Source organism: Leuresthes tenuis, unplaced genomic scaffold, assembly GCF_036924035.1.
Source record: "Leuresthes tenuis unplaced genomic scaffold, fLeuTen1.0.hap1 SCAF_5, whole genome shotgun sequence".
Taxonomy (NCBI): domain Eukaryota; kingdom Metazoa; phylum Chordata; class Actinopteri; order Atheriniformes; family Atherinopsidae; genus Leuresthes; species Leuresthes tenuis.
Genome location: NW_027325359.1, coordinates 15,265,001 through 15,290,547, shown reverse-complemented (window position 1 = coordinate 15,290,547; position 25,547 = coordinate 15,265,001). Strand labels below are relative to the sequence as shown.

The 25,547-nt window shown below is 42.3% G+C and overlaps 3 protein-coding genes across 4 annotated transcripts in view; all 3 read left to right on the top strand.

Moving 5' to 3' along the window:
- pparab (peroxisome proliferator-activated receptor alpha b) overlaps positions 1 to 18,320 on the top strand; it is a 34,378-nt gene extending 16,058 nt beyond the window's left edge. For both annotated transcript variants that reach the window (XM_072386252.1, XM_072386253.1), the window contains exons 3-7: positions 2,888 to 3,051; positions 5,783 to 5,921; positions 9,147 to 9,346; positions 13,351 to 13,804; positions 13,961 to 18,320. In XM_072386252.1, the coding sequence (XP_072242353.1) occupies positions 2,888 to 3,051; positions 5,783 to 5,921; positions 9,147 to 9,346; positions 13,351 to 13,804; positions 13,961 to 14,205 (1,202 nt within the window). In that variant the 3' untranslated portion in view covers positions 14,206 to 18,320. The remainder of the gene's footprint in view (positions 1 to 2,887; positions 3,052 to 5,782; positions 5,922 to 9,146; positions 9,347 to 13,350; positions 13,805 to 13,960) is intronic.
- Positions 18,321 to 18,907: 587 nt separating this feature from the next.
- yars2 (tyrosyl-tRNA synthetase 2, mitochondrial) lies at positions 18,908 to 24,023 on the top strand. The gene is made up of 5 exons (XM_072386251.1): positions 18,908 to 19,722; positions 20,733 to 20,900; positions 21,008 to 21,163; positions 21,452 to 21,622; positions 23,549 to 24,023. Exons 1-5 carry the CDS (start codon positions 18,935 to 18,937, stop codon positions 23,736 to 23,738), a joined length of 1,473 nt encoding a protein of 490 aa, XP_072242352.1. The 5' UTR covers positions 18,908 to 18,934; the 3' UTR covers positions 23,739 to 24,023.
- Positions 24,024 to 25,417: 1,394 nt separating this feature from the next.
- The window catches only part of cdkn1bb (cyclin dependent kinase inhibitor 1Bb), a 2,925-nt gene continuing 2,795 nt past the window's right edge, over positions 25,418 to 25,547 (top strand). Inside the window, exon 1 of the mRNA XM_072386250.1 lies at positions 25,418 to 25,547. This exon is cut by the window's right edge and continues 787 nt beyond it. The gene's annotated coding sequence lies outside the window, so the exon portion shown is untranslated.

Genomic DNA, 25,547 nt, shown 5'->3' with positions numbered 1-25,547 from the left:
TTACTCACTTGAAACATGTGCATTTGCACGAGGCAGGAACAGAGCTCGCTGCCAAATGCTGCTTATCCCTGTCCTGGCATCTCTTGCCTAAACTCATGTGGCTTGACTTAGAGCCACCGTTTTGTACCGTTTCCTCTGTGCTTCTTGTGTACCAAGCAAGTTCTACCAACCATGTTTCCCTCACAAGATGGAAATAGAAAACTGCTGGCAACCCATGGTGAATCCTGTGACCCGTCATCCTTGAGGATGATCCCCTCTGCTACTAATGCTGTAACGTTTGTAACACAACACACCAGCATGCTAATATCTCTGAATAGATAGCTCCTTTGATGGAACAGTGTGTCTTTGTTGGGGGAAAGAGGTCAAACTGTACTTAAATTTCACCAGTACGTTGCTAAAGGGAGATGAATAGTTGCTTTAATTAAAACTGAAAAAACTTTTTTTAAGTATATATATATATATGAATATATTTTTAAAAAAATATTAACTTGTGCACACCATGGGTGAAATACAAAAATGAACTAGGAAAACACACATTTTGAGTGTTGAGGCAGTTACACACTGCAATTTTAGCCTTGTGACAGGATCACTACAAGCCAAAATGTGCAATACACAAGGTGAGCTTGGCTACAACATCATGTTTGTTATATGACGATGATACCTGCTGAAACGTAGCTGGCTGGATGAGGAAGCGTTGAATGTCACAGTGTGAACTATTCACCTGCACTGCTCAGTCATAAAGACTGAAGCAAAAAAATCCTTACAGAGTCCTTACAGTCGTGCTGTTTGTGTATGGAGAAAAAAACATGAAAAAATGAAACATCTAAGAGGAAGAGGCAGAGAATGCGGATCTGACTTTCATCCCCACTGTTTTGGTTTTTATGCTACACTGTATGTTTCACCTAGATCAGCACGTCTTTTCATGCCATGTTCCTATTGGTTGGGACAATCTCAGAAATTTGTATTTAACTATCTGTGATCACAGGAACATTGCAATGGTGGTCTCTGAACCTCTCTCACAGTCCAATGTAGTATTACCCACGTTAACCGTGATCAAATCATCACTACTATTCATTCTTGTTGGTCACCGCTCATCTGAAACAGCCAAAAGTTGCGCAGTGTCTACTGGACTTTAACACCCCTGCCTGGCCGAAAAGGAACAAAAAGTCGCACACTTTAATATTTTGTTGGACTGTTGCTTTTACAGCAGACATTCACTGTGGCGGGGGGGTTTTCTTTCACCCAGAGTTGCATGAACTTCTCCCTACGGTCTTGTATTGATGATGAAAGAGTAGAACCTCTGTGTAAAATGTTCTGTTGTACATTCTCATTAGGATTAAGATCTGGAATCCATGTGTGAAAATGACGTACAATCTCCCTGAAACACTCTTTCACAAGATGAGCCCGTTGAGTTCGAGCATCGTCACCTTGAAATATGTCATCAGGGAAGAAAGAAAAATCCATTGATGTCCCAGACGTGACCAACTAAAGCAACACAAGATCATAACACTGCCTCCACAGGCCTCACAGGCACAACTTCGAGTTAAATAACTTGTTGCCAGCTGACACATGTTAATCGCTGCAGTACTTTTCCAATGGGAGGATCATATGTATTTGCTTAGTTAAATCCAGGTGGTGACTCTGACAGAAAGAGAGAAAAGGATTCAGAATTTTTTGAGGAGAACACGTCTCAAACTGTTCAGCATGGAGGTGGACCGGTCATGCATAGGCTTCTGTTGAGGCTTGTGCCGCGTGGAACCCTAACCCAAAAATTCACAATTGTCTTCCATTGGGTGAAGTTTCCTAAAGATAGCAGTGTAAACAAGACGGCCAAGATTCCAAAGAAATGTGCTGTCTGATTTTTATTTGACCATGTTGACAAAAAGAAAAGGAAATGACTAGGGACTCGATTTTAAATAAAAAAATAAAAAAATAAAATCTAATTAATTAGAGGCTTTGTAATTAATTAATTGAAATTAATTGCATTTTGATCGCATGTATATATATTTTTTTTTCACATGGATTTTAGTATACCATTGAATAATGACTGAATACATGAGCTTAAGCATCAAAACCGTGCTCTTATCGACGCTTCCATCCATCTGTCCGTTTTTTTTATTTTTAAAATTTTTTATGCCTTTTCAATGGACAGGACAGATAAAAAGAGACAGAAAGCAAAGAGAGGGGGAATGACACGCAATAAAAGGCCATCCGATGCGGGATTCGAACTGGGGCCGACAGCAGCGAGGACTGTAGCCTCTATACACGGGGCGCCTGCACAACCCACAACTACGCCACCGACCACCCCATCCGTCTGTTTTTTAAAACAAAATTTCCCATCCACAGGGCCAACCAAAGCGGTACCAACGGCTTCTTTGTTGATGTTTAAATATTGTTCTCTGTTGTTTAGTGTTGTTTGAAGTTATGAACGATAGTTGGTGCGCCAGTAGAAAAGGTATGCCTGAAACTTGCTGGATAGTGTAGTGGTAAGATTGCCACCTTTCATGTGGGTGACCTGGGTTCAAATCCCCTGGATTAAAGTTACTGTCTCCAGTAGGGGTCCTTAGGCAAGGCCCCCTCACCCTATCTGCCTACCTGTAAGTCGCTTTGGATAAAAGCGTCTGCTAAATGCATTAACATAAACTCATCCCGTGAGAAATGTTCCACAGTGCAAAAATAAGTGCGATTAAAATGCGTAAATCTTTTTAATGCATTAATTTTGCGTAATTAATCTTAATTAACGTGTTAAAGTCCCGGCCTTAAAAAATAACCCTACACACACACACACACACACAACTTTTTAGCTGGCCATCCATTTAACAGCAGCATTAGTTTGGAGTAATTGTTTAGTGACATGTTTAATAACCCACATGCTTGTGCTTTTTAGATGCTCTAACGCCAGCATCCAGTCCATCGTCGGTTGCTTATGGGTTGGTGACCAGCCAGGAGGAGTTCTCCTCTTCCTCCTCATCACTCAATCTGGAGTGTCGAGTGTGTGCTGACCGTGCCTCAGGCTACCACTATGGAGTTCACGCCTGTGAGGGCTGCAAGGTGAGATGAAGGCCATCATCGATCACATATGAATTGTACGGGCTCAAACTGTGTCTAACTTTGTGGTAGATGTTGATAAAAACTAGACCAGCGCAAGCATTAGACACCCAGCCCTGCCTTAACTGATATTCTTTATCTTTTCTCCCAGACTGTGTATTATTTGCAGATGCATTCTGTGTCCATCAGTCTCCTTTCCCCAGAGTTCTCACAGTTAATCACAAACTGCCGCCTGGACAAACATTAACCCGTTGCAAAACAATAAGTCATAACTGGAGTAATAAAAGTATAGAAAGTAGGACTTGCTGGACTGAATCCAGAGGCAGTGTGTCTTGTGACTTGTGTTAAGATAACTTCCAAAATATGAGGCTCACCCTTTACACGTGTACACTCAATAATCTTTCAGTTAATTGTTTACTAGTCACGTTGAGGAACAAATCAAGGCTGTTTTTTTTAGGCATCAGAGGAAAAAGATAGAGACACCTCGGGTGTCTGAACGTGTCTCTCTGAACCTGTTGCTTTGTCAGCACGCTGTAATCTTTTAGACATTTATTTGTATTCATGTAACTTTTTTTCTAAATCAGTTACTTTCAGCAGGAGGCATTTTCAAACCACCGAGCTTCATGAAATGTATCAGCTAAAATGGGAGAGATATTAGCACTAGCTGAGGGTTCTGTCAGTCCAAAGAGCAGAGTTGTGTGACCCATATGTGCTGAAGTTTCTTTGAAAACTTTTGAATTATTCATGTTAATCTCATACATTAAATACTGATGTCTAAAAAGAGCCACGTTCAAAGTAAGAGTCAGGGAAATGGCTTGTGTTTCTGCTACTGTTTTAATGGTTAAATGCTCCAAACCCAAAGTCACAAGAATCACATTCTGAATGGTATCTTTGCTTAATTTTGATTAATGGCAATGTTAGGGGAGGATTGGGGGGGAGGGCATTTTCCATCGTAAAAAAGTTGATTGAAAGCATCATGATTCTCGACATGGAAGCTGCTCTGCCAAACACCCCCCACCGCTGCTTGGGCTCATAGACTATATAGAGATATAGCCACTGGTCCTGAGATGTGAGGCCAACAAGTAAGCAAAGCAAAGTGCAATACCACTGTTGGCTCAAGCAGGCTCCTATAAATAAACTCTCAACTTCTTTCAAGAAATACTAAGCAAAAGGTTTTCTCCCTCAACTCTGATCTGACACTCATTTTACTTCACTGAGTAGCTTTAAGGCCGCAAAGATACTCTTTTTTTAGTTCACTTCTAGCTGGTAAGATCAAGACGGCGACGACCAAGTGCCAAACCTGAGACTTTAGAACGGCAGGTAACAAGTCAGAGGTGTCATGTTAACGTTGGCTGAGAAATCATAGTATATGCGCCCAAGTTCACTTTCATCCATCCACACAACTTTACACAAAATATTGTAGCCATGCCCACTTGAGAGACTGGAATCCTATACCATTTCATACAGTTCGCCCAGCTTGAAATGTGTCGACTTGTCAGAGTATCTTTGACTAACTTTAGGGGAACTTTGTGCTAAAATAAGAAACAATTTCCCCGTTGGTAAAACAGATTCTGAAGGGCAGTTTCAAAAATGCTTTTATGCAAGGTATTTTGTCCATGTCATCATATGAGTCAATTTGAAAGATTTCAACCGTCATTTAGAAATTTCAAATTTATTACCAATATTGTGACTTTACTCTCAAAATGGTATGTTGACTTCATCCAACTGAGAAAGCAAATCTTTCTTCTGACCCACATTGTTTTTATGCCTGTCACTTATAAGCTAATGACGCTTTGACTTATAGAAAGACGCTTGTATGAACATTGGGTTCTAATGCCATTTTAAAGCAGTTTGTTGCCAGCAGACCTAAACTATTTTTGTTTTGTGCCAAAAGACTGCGCACGCTTACATTTACATGCTATGCATGTGGAACAGTAACAGGAGGCATGTGAAGCCTGTTATGCAAGTACAGTGACAATTTATGGCGGCGGACACAAGCAATGTTGGCGCGATGCCCAGTTGGGCAAAGCTGACATACCGTCCAGTTGTCCTTGTTTTATGTCTGCTGCATGTACACGTCATGCACACGGGTTAGTGCAGACAGCATGTGCTCACGTGCTTGTTACATATCGGTGTGATTCTTGTGTGACCCTTAAGGGGTCTTTCATTCTGTGTGCGAGCTCCTGTATGAGTTTTGGCTCACCGGGTGATTCTTTAGGATAAAACTGACATTTGCTCTTTAGTTTGGCTAATTGAGAGCAGCTCAAGATGAATATATGTCAAAAGTTAATCACTTTACTTCGAGCAAAATATTTCGTGCAAATCCCATCAATAACTTTTTGACAAATCCTGCACCTACAACATAGTCACCTTGGTGGAGGTAATTAGTCATTTTCCACCTTCCAGCCAAACAAAAACATGTTATTTTATCTTTTTGTTCCTCAATAAGATAAAAGTTTCTTTCTTTTTTTCTTTTTCAAGGTTCTTTAAGCAGGGACAATCCTGATACTGAAACAATGTACCTTTTATTGTAACTCGCCCTTCCTATGTGAATAAATATATTGTCTAACGGTTACTTGTGTAAATGTCATTGCTGTACTCTGTTTCTGGTTTTATTCGATTTTTGGGTTTGGCTTTTTGAAAGACTCTTTCACAAGAGTGATCTGGTCAAAAGTTTATCTAGTTTGTCAGACATGTAAATGGAAATAATCATTCGCTTCACCCATTCCTCCAGGGGTTTTTTCGGCGGACTATCCGTCTGAAGCTGGAGTATGACAAGTGCGAACGCCGCTGCAAAATCCAAAAAAAGAACCGCAACAAGTGCCAATACTGCCGCTTCCAGAAGTGCCTGGCAGTGGGCATGTCCCACAATGGTGAGTCCTGCAGAGCGTGTCAGCTTGGACACACACAAACATCCATAGTGTTTGTTTTTTTTTGTTTTTTTTTAATTCACGAACAGACACACAACTGGGTGGTACTGTTGTGCTTTTGCCATTAAACAGGCTTGAATGCTATTTGAATGCTTGAACAGGCATGTATGCACATAAGTCTTACCAATAGACAATCTAATCTCACAGTGAGTTGCATGTCATGGCAAGTCAACTGTTCATGACTAGTCCATGCTACTATATGCTCTCCCCCATTTGGACTACCCCTGTTTTCCTTATGCAGAAACAGACCAGTTCAGTCAGCGACTGTGACACACACACACACACACACGTCTTTCAGGGTGGCTCTGCCAACCTGATTGTGTTCTTTCCGGTTTGGAACTCGGTCATAGTCTGGTTTAGCTCTGATAATCAAGAAATAGTCAAGGATGATTCACAGCGTCTGGAACTGGGTGTCTGCGCTGTTTATTTTGACCCTGTGTTTCCAGCAGCCATCGCTGTTCCTCCACTTATTCTCAACTCAAAACTGAAGCTGGGAAATTTTGAGGAGCGTCCTGGTCAGTGTTACAGTGTTGTGTTGCAATACATCTGTTTGAGAGCTAGAAGAACACTCGGAGAGGGCATCCTCTGCCAAGGCCAGTGCCCTGTCGCACAAGTTATACAGAGATCAAACCGGATCACAGCATGTAACGGCTTCTTTCTCTGTCCATGTGCCACCTCTTTACCAGGTGTCACGATGTTCGGCTTGGTAGTTTTTGCATAATCCAGACAACTAACAGCTCTCACCTTGGCGGAGAAATAAAAAGACATCTGTAATCGTTAAAAGGAACATTGTGACCTCATATTCATATTATGCCCATTGTTTTCACTTTTGTTATAACATCATCGTGATGCTAATATGTCTGACAATATTTTTTTTTCTCTGAGAATGGCTTTAATATTTCTGCATTATTTGGAATACAGAAATATTGACGGTGAATGACACGTGTGGTCTGCTGACCGTGGGCCAAGTTCAGATCTTGATAGGAAACTGCCCAGAATTCAGATTCTGGGGATAAGATTTGTGTTTGTGTGGCTGTGCAGGTGGTGGCGTACGCTGGTGTGTTACTGTGTTCCTGTGACCAGCATCAGAGCAATCAGTGGGTTTGCATATAGTCTTTACACACTTTATAGATATTCCACAGTGGTGGTGGTGAACCTGTGGACTGAACACCTTCACTTTGCTTCGTTGACTTATTGATGTCAGAGCCTTCCTCATACTTACTGACGACAAAATGTTGATGACGATGGTACCCTTAAACTCAGCAGTACTGTAGTAGTATTTCTGTCTGCTGTACTTCCTCACAGTGTGCGTATTTAGTTTCATCGACCTAAATGTAACTATGGACAAGGAGGATAGTCATTTGAGACACGTGCAACCTGATCATTTGAGGTCTGATACGGTAAGACCGCAGCACAGATAATTTTAGATGCTTGTATTGACCAGTAAGTAATTGATTCCACAGTTAAATCTACCCACACTGGATGCTCCTTACTGAAATGGTTCGGCAGTTTTTCCACACATTTACTTTCACATCCTTTATTCAAAATGCACCGTAGAGAGGTGTTTACTTAGAGTTCCCTGAATCCAGCAGCTTAATGCCTCACATCTCAGCCACCGAAACAGATGATTAAACAGAATGTCTCCCTCCCACATTTAGCTCCTTTACCCTATCCCTTACACACTTATCTCCTCGGCTCTTAGGATGTGGACTTATGCTGAGCTTAACATCAATCACTTCTACACATCTTAATTAGTCTTGGCTGCTCTGCTGCCTGGACATCTTCAGATGATCTCCATCCACTTTGCGAGCAGTAATCTAATGAGCCCTCATGCTGTATGCTAACTCAGAGTCGCGTCCGAGTTCATAAGTTGGTGGGGAAATGAATGCCTCCTTTATGGTATCATAAAGGGAGGGTGCAGCTGGGTGTTGTGTTCTTGGTGAGGTATGAGGGTGGGGTGTGTTGAGTGTGCACACCAGCTTGTGCCCATTAAATCCACTGCGACCTAAGGCACCCTTTTAACATGAGCATAGGCACACTCATATGTTTTAATAGGTCTTAATGGGTTAAACTAGTGAGCTAGGGTCAAAGAGGGGTCACCTCTAATCATCGTTATTAGTCAAATAGGATCAGCCCCTCTAGCATCCCCTTATAAAAAAAGCTGCTTCTGCATTTCTGCATGTTTGACTCAAATGATCCCTACTTTGTATAAACCTTTTTTTTTATCTCATATTTCACATTTTAGGATTCCATTTATATATATATATATATATATTTTTTTCTTTCTCTTTTTTCATTTCTATTTAATTATTTTTAGCATTTTAGATGCGTCATGCTAAATCAGGTATCTTGAAACCTGCTGGTTAGTGTTCAAGTGGTCTTCATTTCGTAAAAGCAAGAAGAACTAAACAACATTTAGAAATTGCGTGACGTTTTCCGACGTTGAAAGCTCATGAGGTGGGATCAAAACCAGGTTTATCAGTGTAGAGCATCTACATTGCTCCATAAAGGGAGGTGTTTTTCAGTCAGTGTGGTGACGGACGGGAGTGAATGGGTGACCTGTTTCACTGAAACACCTTGAGTCACAGCATGTTTGGGTGGAGGTGCTTCTTGGCGTGAACTAAGAGGATTTCTGAGTGAAAGAGTTGTTGGTGGTTATCATGCCGGAAAAAAGTTGTCAAACCATATGTCAAGGGTTTGGACTCACACACTAATTCACAGTCAGACAGATTGTATAGAAATAGAAGAACCTCAAGGCCATTGATATCTTCCCCAAAAGAGGGCCTTTGGAAATTTCAAGGGTTTCCACACTTTCAAGCGCCACTGCATGTTTTCTTTTTGGTATTTGTTCTGTTGTGGGATCGCAGGTGTAAAGACAATTAAGACTTGCACTTGTCCTGATGTTATGCATGTCTTTTATCCAAGAGCCTCTTGTCCTCAGGGCACAATTTCCTCAGAATAATAGCTATGGAGACAAAAAGACATTGTCCACGTATGCCAGAAAGACGGTGAGCACAATGAGATCAGGAGTAGTCCAAGCACTTCTCTCTCTGTGTGTTTCATTGAACGCATGAAGTGCCTATCTGTAACACATGTGACAATATGAACCTCAGGGGTTTTATATTGCCACATAGTCGTCTTAATTGAACTTCTGTCTCCTCTCCACAGCCATCCGGTTTGGTCGGATGCCTCAGTCAGAGAAGCTAAAACTGAAGGCGGAGATGGTGACGGGGGACAGAGAGGTGGAGGACCCCCAGCTGGCTGACCAGAAGACCCTGGCCAGGCAAATTTATGAGGCCTACCTCAAGAACTTCAACATGAACAAGGCCAAGGCTCGAACCATTCTCACTGGCAAGACCAGCACCCCTGTACGTTGACTAAGAGTGGTGGGTTGGTGAGTGAAAGGTGGATTGCATGATTATGGTTTTTCTCATTGCCAGAGTTTCCTCATGGGCCGTATTTAAAGTAGTCTTGTAATCTTTAATGTATTTCTTCCCCCACTGGAGGGATTTTAATCACATTTTGAACACACTGGAAATTTGTAATCGGAGTAATGTCCCAATTTGACCTGGAATTTAGCCAGAGATTACACGCACTCAGCAAATGATATAAATGACTTGCTCAATCTGAATGAAAGCCAACTCACGAGCTGGACAACGAAACGTCTGTCTGCACAAAAACAGTATAAAGAGTCAGCCTTCCGTCACTTCTTGCTTCACTACCTGTTTCTCTTCAGACCTTTTCTCTTTTCTTCACCCATCCCACTCCTCCTGAAAACTATTCCTCCTCCACTCGCTTCCCTTCACTTTCCTTTCATTTGGGCGAAAAAGGGGGTTGAGAATGGCAGGGTCAGGGAGCGGAGCCCGGAGGTGGTCTGAATCCTGCAGATGGATATGTGTGGGTGTGAAACAGGTCAGGAGGAGCAGGTCAGTGCAAGTGCACGTCCGTGTTCCAACTCAGATCAAATGCAGCAGCTGGAGAGCACTCACTTGGAAATGAACGTGTTGTTTGATCCACCAGAGTTTGTTCATCACATCATAGCGGTTTTACACATACTCGCTGCACCTCGTGAGGATGTGAATTTAATCAAATAAATGTCTTTAAAGTCTGTTTTTACAGCTAACACTCCCACTGCGAAGAGTTTAATCCCTCTGTTGAAAAAGTGCAGCCTCTGTCATCACTGTATCAGGGTTGACTCCTTGGTCTCGGCTCCTGGGAGAAATCCTGCAAGATGATTGTGTTAGAATTTGTTTATACTTGTTAACAGCCAGCTTGAATTTTATTGTCTGGCTTGACTGGTTTTGCTGTGGTATGATTCACTTTACTGTTAGACTTTGGTTATTTCCTCATATTTATGGGACAGTGTCGGAGCTAAATGCACCTTATGTGCAGGCGTATTGTAACTATTTTGCACAGCTAACGATTTTCTGGTTGCAGTCCTCTTTTGTCTTCTTTGACATCTTTGACCATTGGTGCTTTTCATCATAATATTCATAATCTTCACAGCTGTCTATTCGAAGCTGCCCTTCTTATGAATGAAGTGTCAGGCAGTCCTTTGTGCAGAACAAGCGTTAAATGATTACATAAAGCGTTGCACAGAGCCTAAAGAGAAAAGCCAGGGTTAACGGAGAAGGATCACGATCGCTGTCGTTATCAGCTTACATGCTTTAGGTTTACTCAAGCCAGCTAAAAGAAAGAAAGCCTGACTGTTTCGAACTTGCTTTGTGGCACGCCCCACTGGTGCTTGCGGTACAGCTTTGCGGAGTCGAGGGGTGTCCCACGGCGCCGGTTTTTCCTTTTGAACAGACGTTAGTTCAGTTTATATGACTGCCTCTGCATCCGGTTAAACAACAGTGATGTTGTTTTTCGTCTCCGTAGCGTTCTCACAGAACAACAAGGCACAGTGAAGGCCTTGAACTGACAGGCTGAATCAGAAACTTCCCAGGCCACCCTCAGCTTGAGGTGTTAAGGTTTGTTGCGCAAAGGAATTTGATTTTAAAAAGAAAATCAATATCTAAAGATGCGTCTGAGCCCCTCGGTATCCCCTGAAAGATATTATGTTTACTGTTGGAAGCAATGCTAAATGGTCCTGTATCTACCCACCTGTGATACCCAACAGCTCTGCCCTCTCATTATGTGTTGATTGGGATTTAGTAAATATCTGCTCAGTTGGCCAAGTGGATGAAGTCCTCTTTGGTTTGGTAATCTGCATATTTTTCTTCCACCGCAACAGCTGCGCTTTGTTTTCAGTGCTAACTACTGGATGCTGGCCTGCTGGGATGCAACACAAATATCAGTGAGCTCAAAGAGAAGCAAACAGTATCCATTATGTCTTGAAAGATATTTCCTGTAAATACTGGATGAACACTAAGCCCGTGTCAGCAGTATTGGCAAAACATTGTTTCAAGGCACAAAGAAACTGAGATTATGAACAAGATATTTAATGCAGCATTATTATATTAAGTACAGTAAGAAATACAATATATTTGCAATATCAAGTTAGAATTTTGATCATAGGACAATGGGGGCCATTGCATGTATTTTTCTTTTATTAAGGAAACACTGTGACTTCTATTGGACTTTTGTCACGCCGCACTCTCCCTGTCAACATTAGCTATCTATATGAAATAAAAAGATGACGGATTACGTTGAACTTGCTCTTATCAGTGGATGAAGGTCGGGGGATTGACGTACAAAATTAAACAGCTCAGCAACATGTTCTTCATACCTTCCCATGTTCCTCTGTCCTACTATTAGAGCAGAATTCATCACCCAGAGCTCTCGTGTGACGTGCAGCAGCAGGTGTAGCTGCTCATCCCGTGTTACTGTAGGAACAGTGATATTGCTGAAAACACCTTCAGATAGGGCTGGGTATCAATCAAAATTTTTCGATACCGGTACCAATACCGATACCTTCATTTCAATACCGGTTCATGAACGATACTTTTTTCTATACCAATTTTATAATATCAATGCTAACAAAAAGGAAATTACATTACACATAACAGTACAAATCTTCAGTTTTATTTTTCAGCTCAGTATTTCAATTAGGGATTAATAAAGTTGTCTATCTATTTTTCCAATCCAAGCAGTTTTCTTACAGAAAAAATGAATAACAAATCATTTCCAGTGCAAAACAGTTGCAAACAGGTGACAGGTTGGTGTCTAATACTATCCTACATACTGAGGATACTTTTCACTTTGCAGTTTTTCTTCAGAAACATCAACATGTCTGCTTTCTGCACGTATTAAGTTGCAGTAACATTAAAATTACTTCCGGATTTCGCTGAACGTTAATGTACCTGTTGAAATGCCACACACTGCGCCGTCCTCGGTACTCTTAGATGAGATTTTGAATTATGCCGCTCGGGCTCTGTAGCGCCCACAGGCTGACTTGAATGCTGAGAGGAGGATGGTTGCGGTCCGACCTTCTTGCAGTCAAACACGGAGCAACTTTCTGCTCTTAAATTGATTTTGTGCACGGCCAAATAATTAATTAAATGAGTCTTGTTGCTGTCCTTAGCAGCGATGACTTTTTGGCATATGTTGCATCGCGCACTATTGGCATCAATCTTGGTGAAATGGAGCCACGCTTTTGACCTCGGTGGCATTGTTTAACCGGTTCACACACAACTACAGTTCCCAACGCAGATACATGTGAACCCCGTCTGTGGGCGTAACCACATTTTCCTGCATGCGGCAGAAAAATGTGTGTTAATACGACCAGTCGAGGGTAGCATGAACAGTTCTTGATCGAGTGATTAATCTCTGGGTACCGAAACTTGGCACCGAATGACGAGGCAAGTTTTGATCCTCGGTACTACCGAAGCATTTCAGTCGGTGCCTTAAAAGAACCGAAGTTCAGTACCCAGCCCTACCTTCAGATACCTCCACTGCCATTGTTTAGTCACCATATGGACATCTTTTCTATTAAAAATACAAGTGTTAGTCAACTGGGCCAGTTGATACCCCATTTTTTTTATTTTTGAAGTAATTTTTCTTTCAGCTTTTATTGTTTCTTATGTTCATAGAACAATTATTTGCCCATTAAACCTCTTTCAGTGTTTTGAGTGACATCCACAAATGTGTGGCATCAGATTAAAGGAGAGTAAATGTATAATTGTGTCAATGAGGACTGAGGGTTTTAGCCTTTCACCTAGTAAAGATTGTGTATAAACAGCCAGATATTGATGTTCTGAGGTGTGCTGATTCAGCAATTTCCATGTTTATATTGTCAAGTGAGGTCGGCATTTTTCATTTGTCCAAACTCTCAGAACACACTGTGCTGCACGTGTGACATTTTAGCTGGAAAAAAACAACTCTTAAGTGGACTTTTGACTGATAAGTATGTGTCTTTCTCCGCTACCCACAGCCTTTCGTCATCCATGATATGGAGACGCTCCAGCTGGCAGAGCAGACGCTGGTGGCCAAGATGGTGGGCTCTGCGGGAGTACTGAAGGACAGGGAGGCAGAAGTTCGAATTTTCCATTGCTGCCAATGCACGTCTGTGGAAACCGTCACAGAGCTCACAGAGTTTGCAAAGTCCGTCCCGGGGTTCTCGAATCTGGACCTCAACGATCAGGTGACTCTTTTGAAATACGGCGTGTACGAAGCCCTCTTCGCCATGCTCGCCTCCAGTATGAACAAAGACGGGCTTCTTGTAGCGTACGGCTCAGGCTTTATCACCCGGGAGTTCCTCAAGAGCCTACGGCGACCGTTCAGCGACATGATGGAGCCAAAGTTCCAGTTTGCCATGAAGTTCAATGCGCTGGAACTGGATGACAGTGATCTGGCTCTGTTTGTTGCTGCTATCATCTGCTGCGGAGGTGAGGATGCAGGGAAAATGACGACAAATGCTTTCATGTTAGCATAAAAATGTAAAAGTTTGTGAAGATTATCCTGGATAACACCTTTTGACTCTAACACAAAATGAATTTAGAGTCTCAGTCAACTATTTTTTATCTTATTTCCTCTTTCCTTAGACCGACCAGGCCTGGTGAATGTGGCGCATATCGAGGCGATGCAGGAGAGCATTGTTCAGGTTCTACAGCTCCATCTGCTGGCCAATCATCCCGATGACACTTTCCTCTTCCCCAAGCTGCTACAGAAACTGGCTGACCTCCGGCAGCTGGTTACTGAGCACGCACAGCTGGTGCAGGAGATCAAAAAGACAGAGGACACCGCGCTGCACCCACTCCTACAGGAGATCTACAGAGACATGTACTGAGGAACGTGGTGGAATAACCAGGAGAGGGATGCCGCAAAACATCTCCTTTTCGTCAGGGACATGAGAAGAGGACAAGTCCTCCATAAGCTAGGGCTGAACCACTAAACCCATCCCATCTCTAATACCGCGAGAGTTAGCTTTGGATTCTGGTCAACTCATGAGGACTTGTTCAGGCTGAGGGGGAGTGGGGGGGTGGACACAGTGCTCAGCACTCCATCGCGTGGACCTCCCAAGACAGAAAAAACTAAATCGTGTACGCTCAGATGCGATGCCCAGCTGATCGAGCCGCTAGGTAGATGCTAGTGTACGCAATCTCTGACCAAACTCTAAATGCTAATTTGAGGCAATCTCCTTGGTTATCCCGCCCATCTGTGAGCCCTTAAAATGAGGAAAGAAAGCAAACTTTAAGATTGCCACTCCAGTAGCCTGTTTGACTGTAGATGTTTATATTGATGTCGGAGAGCAAAGAGCCATATTGCCGTTAGAGACAATGAAAAACAGGTGACTTCAGTGGCTGCAGCTACCGAAGTGATGCAGTTTTAAAGCGAGGCAGCCTCTGTTAAATTGACTGCCAGTGAAAAGAAGTGATGGTTGTTAATAAACCAGCCCTGCCCTCCAGCACGTTCATCTTTATACAACCAGCCTGGTGTGACCAGGCTCCTAAACACAGTTTATTTGTACTCTATGTCCATTAAGCCATTCTTTGTATTGTTACTGGAAATGATCACCGTCTTTCAGATTCCTTTTATTTTTCCTGACATAAAAAAAAAAAGCACATTGCGACCACAAACTAAACAAGCAGTAGCGAGTTTACATTTTTTTTTTGTAAAAAACGTAGAAAAAGTGTAACAGAGTTATTTTATTTTTTAGAACTGAAATGAAGGAAGGAACAGACTCACTTTGTACTGTCCCTAAATCACAGATCAGGAGCACAAACACACCCATGCCATGTTAATACTGGCTGCCTGTGAAATGCCTAAACACAAGCACAGACGTTTGACACTCCTCCTGTGTTGTGTCCTCGTATTTTTTTTGTTAAGGGCTAACTCAAAGGTAAGTCGCACCACCACATTAGCACAGCCACCCTTATACAAGGAGTCCTCCACCTGCTTCTTAACTTCACCAGCTGTCTTTGGTTCCTCATGCATCACATGCAGCTGATTCAGGGGTTTTAACTGCACTTTCTTTCCACCGAGGAAACCACAATGGCGTAGCCTTACGGACTGGACAAACATCTCGACTTACTCGCTGAAAACTGTCAGTTTTCCGTCCTCACAAATGCTGCTTCTGTTGAAAAGGGGTTCTGTACCTCTCCTGTAATCTCTATCCATCAGGTTCCAGTCAGATAAAAGACGAGTTTTGACTTTCTTTCACAGTTCTCACAATCAGTTTCAGATTTTATATAATTCACAATGGCATCCGTTCGATATTTTTGTCTCCTGATTATCACAATGACATGATATGTGCACATATAAAAGCCACTCCTGCATTTTGCTGCCATACTGTCCCTTGTTTAAGAAAAGCATGCTACTTAGAAGAGGGAATGTTGATGGAGATAGTTTGAATAATTATATTGTATATACCTCCCCACATTGTCAAACCTTTGTAGGGCTGCACGATATGTCCTTCCTTCATTGACACTGCACTGGGAAGTTCAACAGTAGTCACTTCACAGGACTTTTTAAAAAAAAAAAAAACATTCTTTCATATTTCATGGCTATATGGCAATAAAGGTCTCCCAGATAAAGCACTACATTTAGGTTGAAGGACTCAGTGATTTTTTTTCTTTTTTTTTTTTTTATTAAAGTTAAGTTCTGCAGATGAGACTCGCAGGCTCTGCAAAACGAGTGAGGAATATGCATATATGCGATATATAAAACGTGCAGCAAAAGAAGAAACGCAGCGAACACACAAGCTTCACAGAGGGGAGCGGCAATGGCAGCCCCTCAGTCAGAGGATTCTTCCACTGTTTGGTGCGTTAAAGCCAATCATTTAGCATCTAAGTTCAAGCTAAAAAGCTTTTTTATTATTATTTTTATACTACACGCAGTTGCACTCCCCAACCTAATACACTACAATCATTCTAGTATGAATAATCCACTAATTCCAAATAACCTTTTTCAAGTTGTCTCATGTAAATTGCATTTTTTTTTTATTGTATAGCCAAGATATTGCAGAGTAACAACATCACCATGTTGTTGTTTCATCTCTGATATCGTGCAGCCCTAATTATGTCCAGTTTGAGTGTTTTGTACATAGCTGAAATGATCACACTGACTGCTCGCCCCAACTTTTAACTATTGCTCTACACAATAGTCCCCGGTTTGGTAGACACTTTCAAATTTGAGGGTCAATTTAGTGGTGTACCGTGTGTTCTTTTTACTTCAACGATACGTAGCCGCGTTTTAATTGAAATAGATCACATTTTTATACTAAAGCGTATGTGTGTATGACTAAATCAGATGACGTTTTATTTGAAACGGCACGGTTTAGGAGTGCAGTGTACATAAAACGAAGGTGGAACAGGGTACAAGGTACATTGGGTACATTTCTTTGGTCAATTGTCTCCTTTAGAAAGAAACCCATCAACTGTAATGCGTGTCCACTTTCTCTCAACTGTACATTATTCACCTGTTGAATTGAGTTATTTGATTTGAGCTGGAAGCGCACACGGGCTGTGCAGATCCGTTCTAACTCACAGCTAGTGGTGCTTTGTGAAAACTTGACTCCATGATCTTTGATTGTAATTCAGCATTGAGTTATCACATGAAAGCCGAGGCTAACTTGTACTAGCACTGATCATACGAGACTGATCTCTTCTATTGACACCGTTTTCTCAGGTTGCGCGTTAGCATACAAATGGAGTATAATATATGCACAGAGATTCATCATTGATATCCAGATTGCTCCATAATTGCCCCTCTGAACAGAAAAAACCCTGCATATTTTCACGTCTCTGTTGGCTTTCAGAGAAACTAAATGCACTCACAGTTTGCCGTCACATCATGTGCTACTACAGTACAGACCATGCAGTAATGTCAAATGTAGATTATGTTGTTTTATAATCGTGTTCTCTGTTCAACTTACTCTCATCACCTGCTGCTATGTTGTACTAACTCACCAAGCATCCCTTCCGCCACAAGTAGATTACTGACCTTCAAGCTGCCTCGACTTGCTTATCGTACCCTGTCACAGAATGTCAGACCCGTTGAGAGAATTCACTGAATGCAGCTCAGTTTCGTTACCTCGCAGATCACAGATGTGCTTGACGATCAACCACAAACAAGCGTGTGCCTTAGTGTGTGTAAATGCTGACTCTAGAGTTTATAGAAAAGGACAGAAAAAAAAAAAAAAAGGACTTGTGCACACACCTGGAAAATTGAAACCCGGTGGCGTCTTCAGTTGGATTTTAGCTTTTCGTGGGGTCCCATAAACACAAAGCAATGTGACTGTATATTGAGGAAAATACTTTGACTTTTTTTAACAGTTCCTGTTTACTGTTTCAATCATAACGATGAAGGATTTGTTCAAGGAAAAAAGCTGAACAGAAAATGGTTGAAACTCCTAGAACAAGGCCCAACAAGAAAAGTCACATAAATCTGTGTTGCTGAATTACTTTTTAGACATGACCGTGTAGAAATGACAAGGGATTTTTATTTTTTTTTAAACTTGTATCAGGGAATCTTAGTCTTCCTTTGTTGTACTAGCTCAGGATATAAAGGTACTGTTTTCCTTCTCTGTCTGTCTTGTTCGCTCTAAAAATGAGTTGGTAGTGCTCTGCCTTACAGCGCATAAACACCAATAACAACACAGATTTATATTAGCTTTGTCTTTTATTTTTTATTCTCCAGAACTGACCGATGATTTAACTGGGGGGCAGCAGTCATGATAACAATTGGATATTTGATTTCTCTTTCATTTTTTCCCCCTGAACTTCATGGAGTTTGTTTTTTGTGTTGTTAGAGTCATGCAAAAAGGCAGAGGCTGTCTTTGGATTTGTGTGTACTGTGGCTTGATAATAATACTGTAAATGTTTGATGAATGTGTATTTAGTCATTTAAACAATAAGACAAATTGACATTGAATGGATTTAAAAATAAAATTATTTTAAAATCCTCCTGTTTTTTTAATGTTATTATTATCATTATTTAACATCAATGGATCATGCAAGTCAGTATATGGTTTTGCTTCTTCTAAACACCAAAGCTGGGCTTCTACAATCAAGATGTGACAACATTTATATATTTTTGTCAGGCATTGGATCTACAAAACAGGAAAGAAGGGCGGAATGAAGAAAGGAAACAATTGAGATAATTCTATTTTTTTAAATAAACAGTTTTGGCAGTTTTGCAAAGTGAATTTGATTTAACATCTGAATTAAAGGGGATGGGGGGTATAAATGTGCAGCAACATGTGCGGGTATAAATAATTGAAAATATTTCCTTATTTAAGATGGGTTTAAAAGGATGAAACCAAACCCACAAGTCATTCACGTCTCAGGTACCTGCAGTAGCTTAATGTGGGCTCTCAGGCACAAACCGAAATGACCTTTGACCTGTTATTTTTTTCAGTTTTGTCTGGTAAATGCCAATCAAACCCCGCTTGTCTGAAACGGGTCTATCCGCTGTTGCCTTCGTTGACCACCACTGCACTAGAGGGCGCTCTAATCCCGCCAAACTATCTGGAAAACACCTCGCTCCTCCTCCGTCTTCTTGTCACATTGTCCAACATGGCTGCGTCCATGGTAAGGATATGCTGTTATGCATCGCGGTATGGACCCCGTATCTTACGCAGGCGAACACGCATTTGCCTCGCACCCACGTCTGACTTCCACTGCTCTTCTCCCGCTCACAACGGACTGCTGCCCTCTTTACACAAACGCGGCATTTTAAAGGACGCGTTCCCAGAAAACGCAACGCAGGACCAGCTCCCCGGACTGCTTCAGTCCGGTCCTCAGACTGTATACTGCGGCTTTGACCCCACGGCCGACAGCCTCCACGTGGGCAACTTGCTCGCTATCATCGGCCTGCTCCACTTCCGAAACGCCGGGCACAATGTCGTCGCCGTACTCGGGGGGGCCACGGCACAAATCGGGGACCCGAGCGGGAAGACGACCGAGCGACAGCGTTTGTCTGCGGACGTCGTGGAGGCGAACACCCGCAGCATCCGCGAGAGCATTCAGAGGATTATCACCAACCACGAGGTGCACTTTCACGACGGCTCCAGGACGCTGGGTACAGTGACTGTACTGAACAATCTGAGCTGGTATAAGAGCTGGGGCGTTGTGGATTTTCTGTCGGAGGCCGGAAGGCACTTCAGGATGGGCACCATGCTCAGCCGCCACAGCGTGCAGTCCCGGCTGAAGAGCGCAGACGGTATGAGCCTGACAGAGTTCACCTACCAGGTGTTCCAAGCTTATGACTTCTACCACCTCAACCAAATATACGGCTGCAAGATTCAGCTCGGAGGCACCGACCAGCTGGGCAATTTGATGTCTGGCCATGAGTACATTCACAAGTAAATGTCCATCCAGCTTCATTCCGAGCCCCGTTAAGAAATGAGCAAAGTCTTTGCACATCCTCAGTTATGTGACGCGCACGCGCATCCAAAGTGCAGACTGAACGTCTGTTTGAATTTTTAGGAGCCCCTCTGCAATTCGGCATCTGTCTGTTATGCAAAGAAGCTTTTTATCTGGTACATGGTTTGAAGTTGGTGATTTTTTTTTTTATCCACATGTTTTATCTTAGTTCACATGTAAATATCCTCAGTTCTGTTCAACTTAAAGGGAACAACAACCTATGGAAGCAGTTAAAAAATTTTATGATTATCAACTTAAAAGCAACATTTAAGTTTGCGAGAGCCATTACTCACTGAATGGAACGACGCTTCCTTGTTGTGTCATTTAATGACTTTAGATTGACCTTTTTTTGTGATCGGCTGTCAGATTCTGGCCACCACGCAACACCGCAGGAGGCCAAAGTTCTTCACATCAGGTCTCACTCGGCATCGATTTGACACGCGTTCAAGTCTGATATTTTATGCTAACCACAGACCATTGTCCTGGCTAAGCGAACAGGGAGAGAACTGCACTGTCAGTGGACAGTTTGAAAAGAAAGTGAACCCGATCGGCACCAGAATTTAGCAGCTTCTTCCTTTACCAATTCTCCAAGGCTCCACCAAGTTTCATGAAATTCAGTTTGATTTTTGGCCTTCAGGGCCAAAAACCGAGTGATCACATCATGACTGCGACTTGGCTCTTGAAAGGTTTTGGTTACTGACTTCTTAACAGGGTTCCTATAGGGCCAAGTCTCTGGTTTTATCTAGTTTCTGATCTACTAAAAATTTCACCTCCTTTAAAAGAATGACTCTTGACTTTTTACGCATGCAGTCGATATAAAACTAGCGTCACTCTGCACAAGTCTGTGGCTTCTGCCGCCGTTTTTGCCTGCATATCGGCCCTAACCGCCTTTTGTAATTTGAGGAGCTCGCACCTGACTTGTAATGCCGAAATCTTGATCCGTTTCCAGAGTGAGCGGTGGGGAGGTGTACGGCCTGACCATCCCGTTGGTAACCAGCTCTGTCGGGGACAAGCTGGGGAAAACCGCAGGCAATGCTGTGTGGCTCAACCGAGACAAGACGTCACCCTTCGAACTCTACCAGTTCTTTCTCAGGCAGCCCGACGCCAGTGTGGAGGGGTATGTGCAGACGAAGGCATTTCATCATCCTTGCTGGTGCAGATGCAATCTAATCCCCTTATTCCGTGTAAGAGGAGGCTGAGGTGTGTTGTGTGCACATTTCGCAGGTACCTGAAGTTGTTCACCTTTCTACCTCTGGCAGAGGTGGAGAGGCTGATGGAGCAACAGAGGAAGGATCCAAGTAAGCGTCTCCCACATAAACGGCTGGCTGCGGAGGTGACGAAGCTGGTGCATGGAAAGGAGGGCCTCGAGAGCGCCAAGAGGTCAGAATGGGCCTGTGTGTGGGCATTTTGCTTCTTTAGTCATTTATTCACACCTATACACGGTTGTACTATCCAACAGGACCTCATTCAGCTGTTTGATAAGCCTGCAGAAATGCTGTGCTTAGCTGTGTAGGTTTACTGTTCCTCGTGGGGTGAATTAACAAACACAGTTTGCATTAAAACACAAGCTCTCTGTGTAGCCACTGATGGTCTCTGCCTTTCCAGCGAAGGGACAGGGTGAACTTTATACCCTCGTCTTTATTATTTAAGTCCTGCTTCTCGTCGCAGATGCACCAGCGCGCTGTACCACAGCAGCGTGCAGGCCTTGGAAGAAATGAGTGACGAGGAGCTTCAGGAGCTCTTCAGCGAGGCTCCCTTCCACGAGATGCTGCTGGAGCCAGGGACCACAGTCATTGATGCCTGTCGCACAGTCGGCGCCATCCCCGACGGACCCAGAGGGTAGGCACCCCCCGCCCTCCTTCCGCTAAATCCAGTTCCACAAGTAGTCATTCTGCTGTAACTTTTTAATGTGAAACAAGGAACATATGAATCTACAAAATAAGTTTTGAATGAAACAAATACCACCATTTCTTATGCATTTCTGGTCCAAAAGAGGATGGGCAGCAACGTCGTTGATCATTGAATTCTTGGTATTCGTTGCCATATTGTCTGAGATATTACTGTTTTATATTCATGCCCGGGTCATCGTAACAATGTGGACAACAGGCTGTTGGAAAATGAAGGAAGTCACGAGGCTTTATCTGAGCACAAAGCACAGGCTTTGATTGAATCGGCAAGATCTTTCCAGGCTGCCGTTTTGCTCACTTGCATGAAGGTAACTGTCTGTGGCGCTCTCAGCTCCTGCAGACCAACACCGTGTGCTGATTGCAAGCTGACTCGCTGAAAGTTGGCCTGAGCCAGGTGAGGCCACCTACAGTCAGTTTCATAACAAAGAGGACGAATCACAAGTCGACTTCTCGGTCTTTTCCACAGCAGAGCAAAGTCAGTTACCAACAACAGCACCAATGCAACCAAGTGCAGCCCACAGCTCAGACTGTTCCACACACTTGTGTAGCTGCCCTCATGTGACAGCAACATGCTGTAACATGCAGCTGTGAGGTCCTGTAGATGAATGCTCAGGCCTTTATCCATGTTTCTTGTTCAGAAATCAGTAATTGGTCAGCTCGGGATTGGGTGCAGTGTGTATCAGTGTGCTTCTGACTATCTTGAAGTCACATATGCACGACTGTGCACAGTAACATGTCATTGGGTTTTCTTTGGTAAAAAAAAAACGTAGCAATTGACAGACCAGCGTTCGGAATTAACAGTCTGTTGTCTCACGCTGCTGGGTGGCTAACCAAAGCTAGTTTGATATCAGGCTCTCTTTGGATACATTGATATTGGTGCTTGAGTCATTGCCACAGCAACCCATGCTTAGGTTGTGTATATCTGGACACACAAATCTGCTCTCATTATTTATTTTCAATTTAAGAGGTTATCCTACAAAAAGAGAGGGAGATAAAACAATTATCTGATAACAAGCTTAAGCTGAACGGCATATTATATGGTGGGTGTTGTCTGCCCTTCTGACATTTTAGGGTGTTCTGTGTAGAGGAACTTTGTTTAGGGAAGTTCTCTCAGCTAATTGCTTAAGCGGCGTGTGGGGAATATTCGTTCATATCCACTGTGGAATGGAAGGCAGCTTTTGGGCGGCGCATGGACTTTGTTGTTCCGCTTGGCTTTATTGGCGGCATCTGTGAAGGTGAGAATAAGGCATTTACGGTGTGGTTGGCTAGACAACCGCCACTCCTCCTGCCACTGAATCAGGCTGCTGTTTGTATTGGTTTTGCCGTAATCGTTTGGATCAGTTGTTTTATAATGAACCTCAAGTGTTCACTGAGGCGGGTTGCAATAGTATTTCATTAGCGATCTGAACACAGCTTGATTGTATTCTTCTATATGAACCCCGTCATGAACTGGGGACCAGTCCAGGTTGTGTCCCACCTCGGCCAATGTCATCCAGAATGGGCTCCTGCTCCCTGCTGCCCTCTACTGGACAAAAATGTTATAGATAATGGATTGATAGATTTAGTTGTTTTGTTTTTTAAATAATGGACTATATATAAAGGATTTATATATATGTAAAGTATTTTAAGGGCTCATATAGATCTTTTTATGAATATATATTGATTTTTTTGTAAACAAAGTCCAAAAGTCATTTACAGTAGTATTAAACCAAATTATTCAAGGGGCATGTTCATCAACTTGTATGAATCGGCAGTACGATGAACGAGGAATCCGCTCTTTGAAAACTTTAATATATTATACGAAGCTGGAATATATGATATAACCAAGTCCCAACTGGCTGTAAATGTTTGTGCGCAGGTATCGGGTGGTTTCAGACGGAGCAGTGTGGCTCAACCACAAGCGGGCCGACAATCCGGAGCAGGTCCTGATCCCCAAACTCCACATCCTGTCCAACGGACTCACGCTGCTCAGAGTGGGAAAGAGGAACTTTTACATCATCAAGTGGCTCAGCCTCGGAGATGGCCCGATCGAGCAAGGTTCCCAGTAGACCGTAACGGACTGTTGGGGGAAGGTAGGCGACTAAACCTGAACGGGAACAGTGAGGAGGAGGAGGGTTTCACAGACTATTATATTGCTTTTGGCATTTTGGAGAAGCCTGAACCCTCTTTGATGTCCTGGCGTCGTCTTATAAATATCTACTATATCTATCTGTCCAGACGTGATGTTTGTCTGAAGCCCTGGTATTAAAAAGAATTTGATTCAAAGATGGTCTTCTGCCGATTTTGTGTCACAATAGGAGGGTTTGATATGCGAACACTAGAGGGCGCCATTGTCCTTGTGGTGGTCTGCCGGCAGCCTCAGCTGCACCGTGCATCCTGCTGTGACCTTTAAAAGTAAATAACTGCTCACGGTAGAATAAAATTGCATCATTTTCTCACACAAAAAAGGGTGTTTGTACCTTATTTTTAGCAAACCGTGCATCTTTTGATTTAAACATTAAGCCAACACCTTTCTGTATGTAGCTGGGCTTTTTTTTCTTCTTCTTCATCAGTGGTGGAAAGTGTAAACAGAAGGAAAGTGGGAAATTTAAAAAAAAAACAAAAACAATTTTGTCTGGTTTATAGATTGGTTTTAGATGATTAGGGAAAAAAAGGGTTTTACTGACGGAATATTAGTGTTTGAAGATTGGTGCTGGGTTTCCCATAAATGTGGATGGTTTTCACTGTAGTGTAAACACACTTTTCTAACTTTCAGCATGTAGGGCCCTTCATTGTTTTTTACTTCTTTTTAAAAAAAAAAAAAAAAAGCTCCTTAATGTTTTTGATAGTTTTCATCTCCATGGACTTCTCCTGTGTGTGTGTTTGGGGGGTGCTTTCTACCACCAGTACCTCTGTTTTTTTTGTGTCCAGAAGTCTGGTGGTGATAAGGACGAGATCTGCTGCGTGCTGACCTTGACCTTCTCCACTCAGGTCTATATTAGTGGCGTAAACACCGTGGCGTAACGAAACGTATTTATTTAATTTGATTTGACCATTGAATAGGTTTAATTTGGTTTTGGGGGTACCCCTACTTTTACAGAAGGCCCACACCTTGAAGCTTTGGCCTCTTGATTACACAAATGTCATCTTGTGAGGTGGAATGTTTGCAGGAATTTTTTTTTTTTTTTTTTTTAATTCTTATTTAATTTTATTTAATTTTTTTTCCCCTAAACTGATGCCGATAAAGAGCATCCATATCCATAGCATATTGTCATAATTCTTAGACCAATTTGCTGTGGCAGCTGTTTGAATTTTTTATTTTTATTTTTTTTTCAGTATTCCTACTTAAATATGTTTAATTAAATATATTTTGTAATTTGTAAAAATGCTGAATTACTTTCAATTGGGTTACACTGAAAATGGCCTGCAGATACTTTAAAAGGGACTTTTTTTATTTTGCTTCCAGATTTGGAACAATAATATTGAATGTCTACCAAGTGATATCTGTATAATCTGTTAGTACTGGCATAACATCTTTTTTCTTATATAATATCAAAAATGTTGTTTTCTGTAAACATCCACACTTTTCTTTTGGTTTTTAAACATGTAAGATAAGACTTGTTTTCTAATCTTATTATTTTGTGCTGCACGTGAGAAAAGGCGAAAACACTTCTATCAAACCTCACTTCGTATTTAATTTATATTTGATTTAAAGAAAGAAAGAGGGGGAAATAAGAACTTAAGTCCTGCTGGATGTCAGCCTGCTGTAACTTGGTGGTCCACCTTAAAAAAAGTGGGCGGGTCAAAGCTGTCTAACCAATGAGCGACCTTCGTATTTAAATAGCTCTGTGTGTCAATCATGTTTTTCTCCCCCCCCT

What these genes read in the sequence shown, in the direction of transcription:
- yars2 (XM_072386251.1), top strand. Translation starts at nt 18,935, where the DNA reads ATGGCTGCGTCCATGGTAAGGATATGCTGTTATGCATCGCGGTATGGA. An exon ending in GGCCTCGAGAGCGCCAAGAG is followed by an intron (nt 21,164 to 21,451) that starts GTCAGAATGGGC and finishes TTCTCGTCGCAG; the next exon opens with ATGCACCAGCGCGCTGTACC. An exon ending in ATCCCCGACGGACCCAGAGG is followed by an intron (nt 21,623 to 23,548) that starts GTAGGCACCCCC and finishes GTTTGTGCGCAG; the next exon opens with GTATCGGGTGGTTTCAGACG.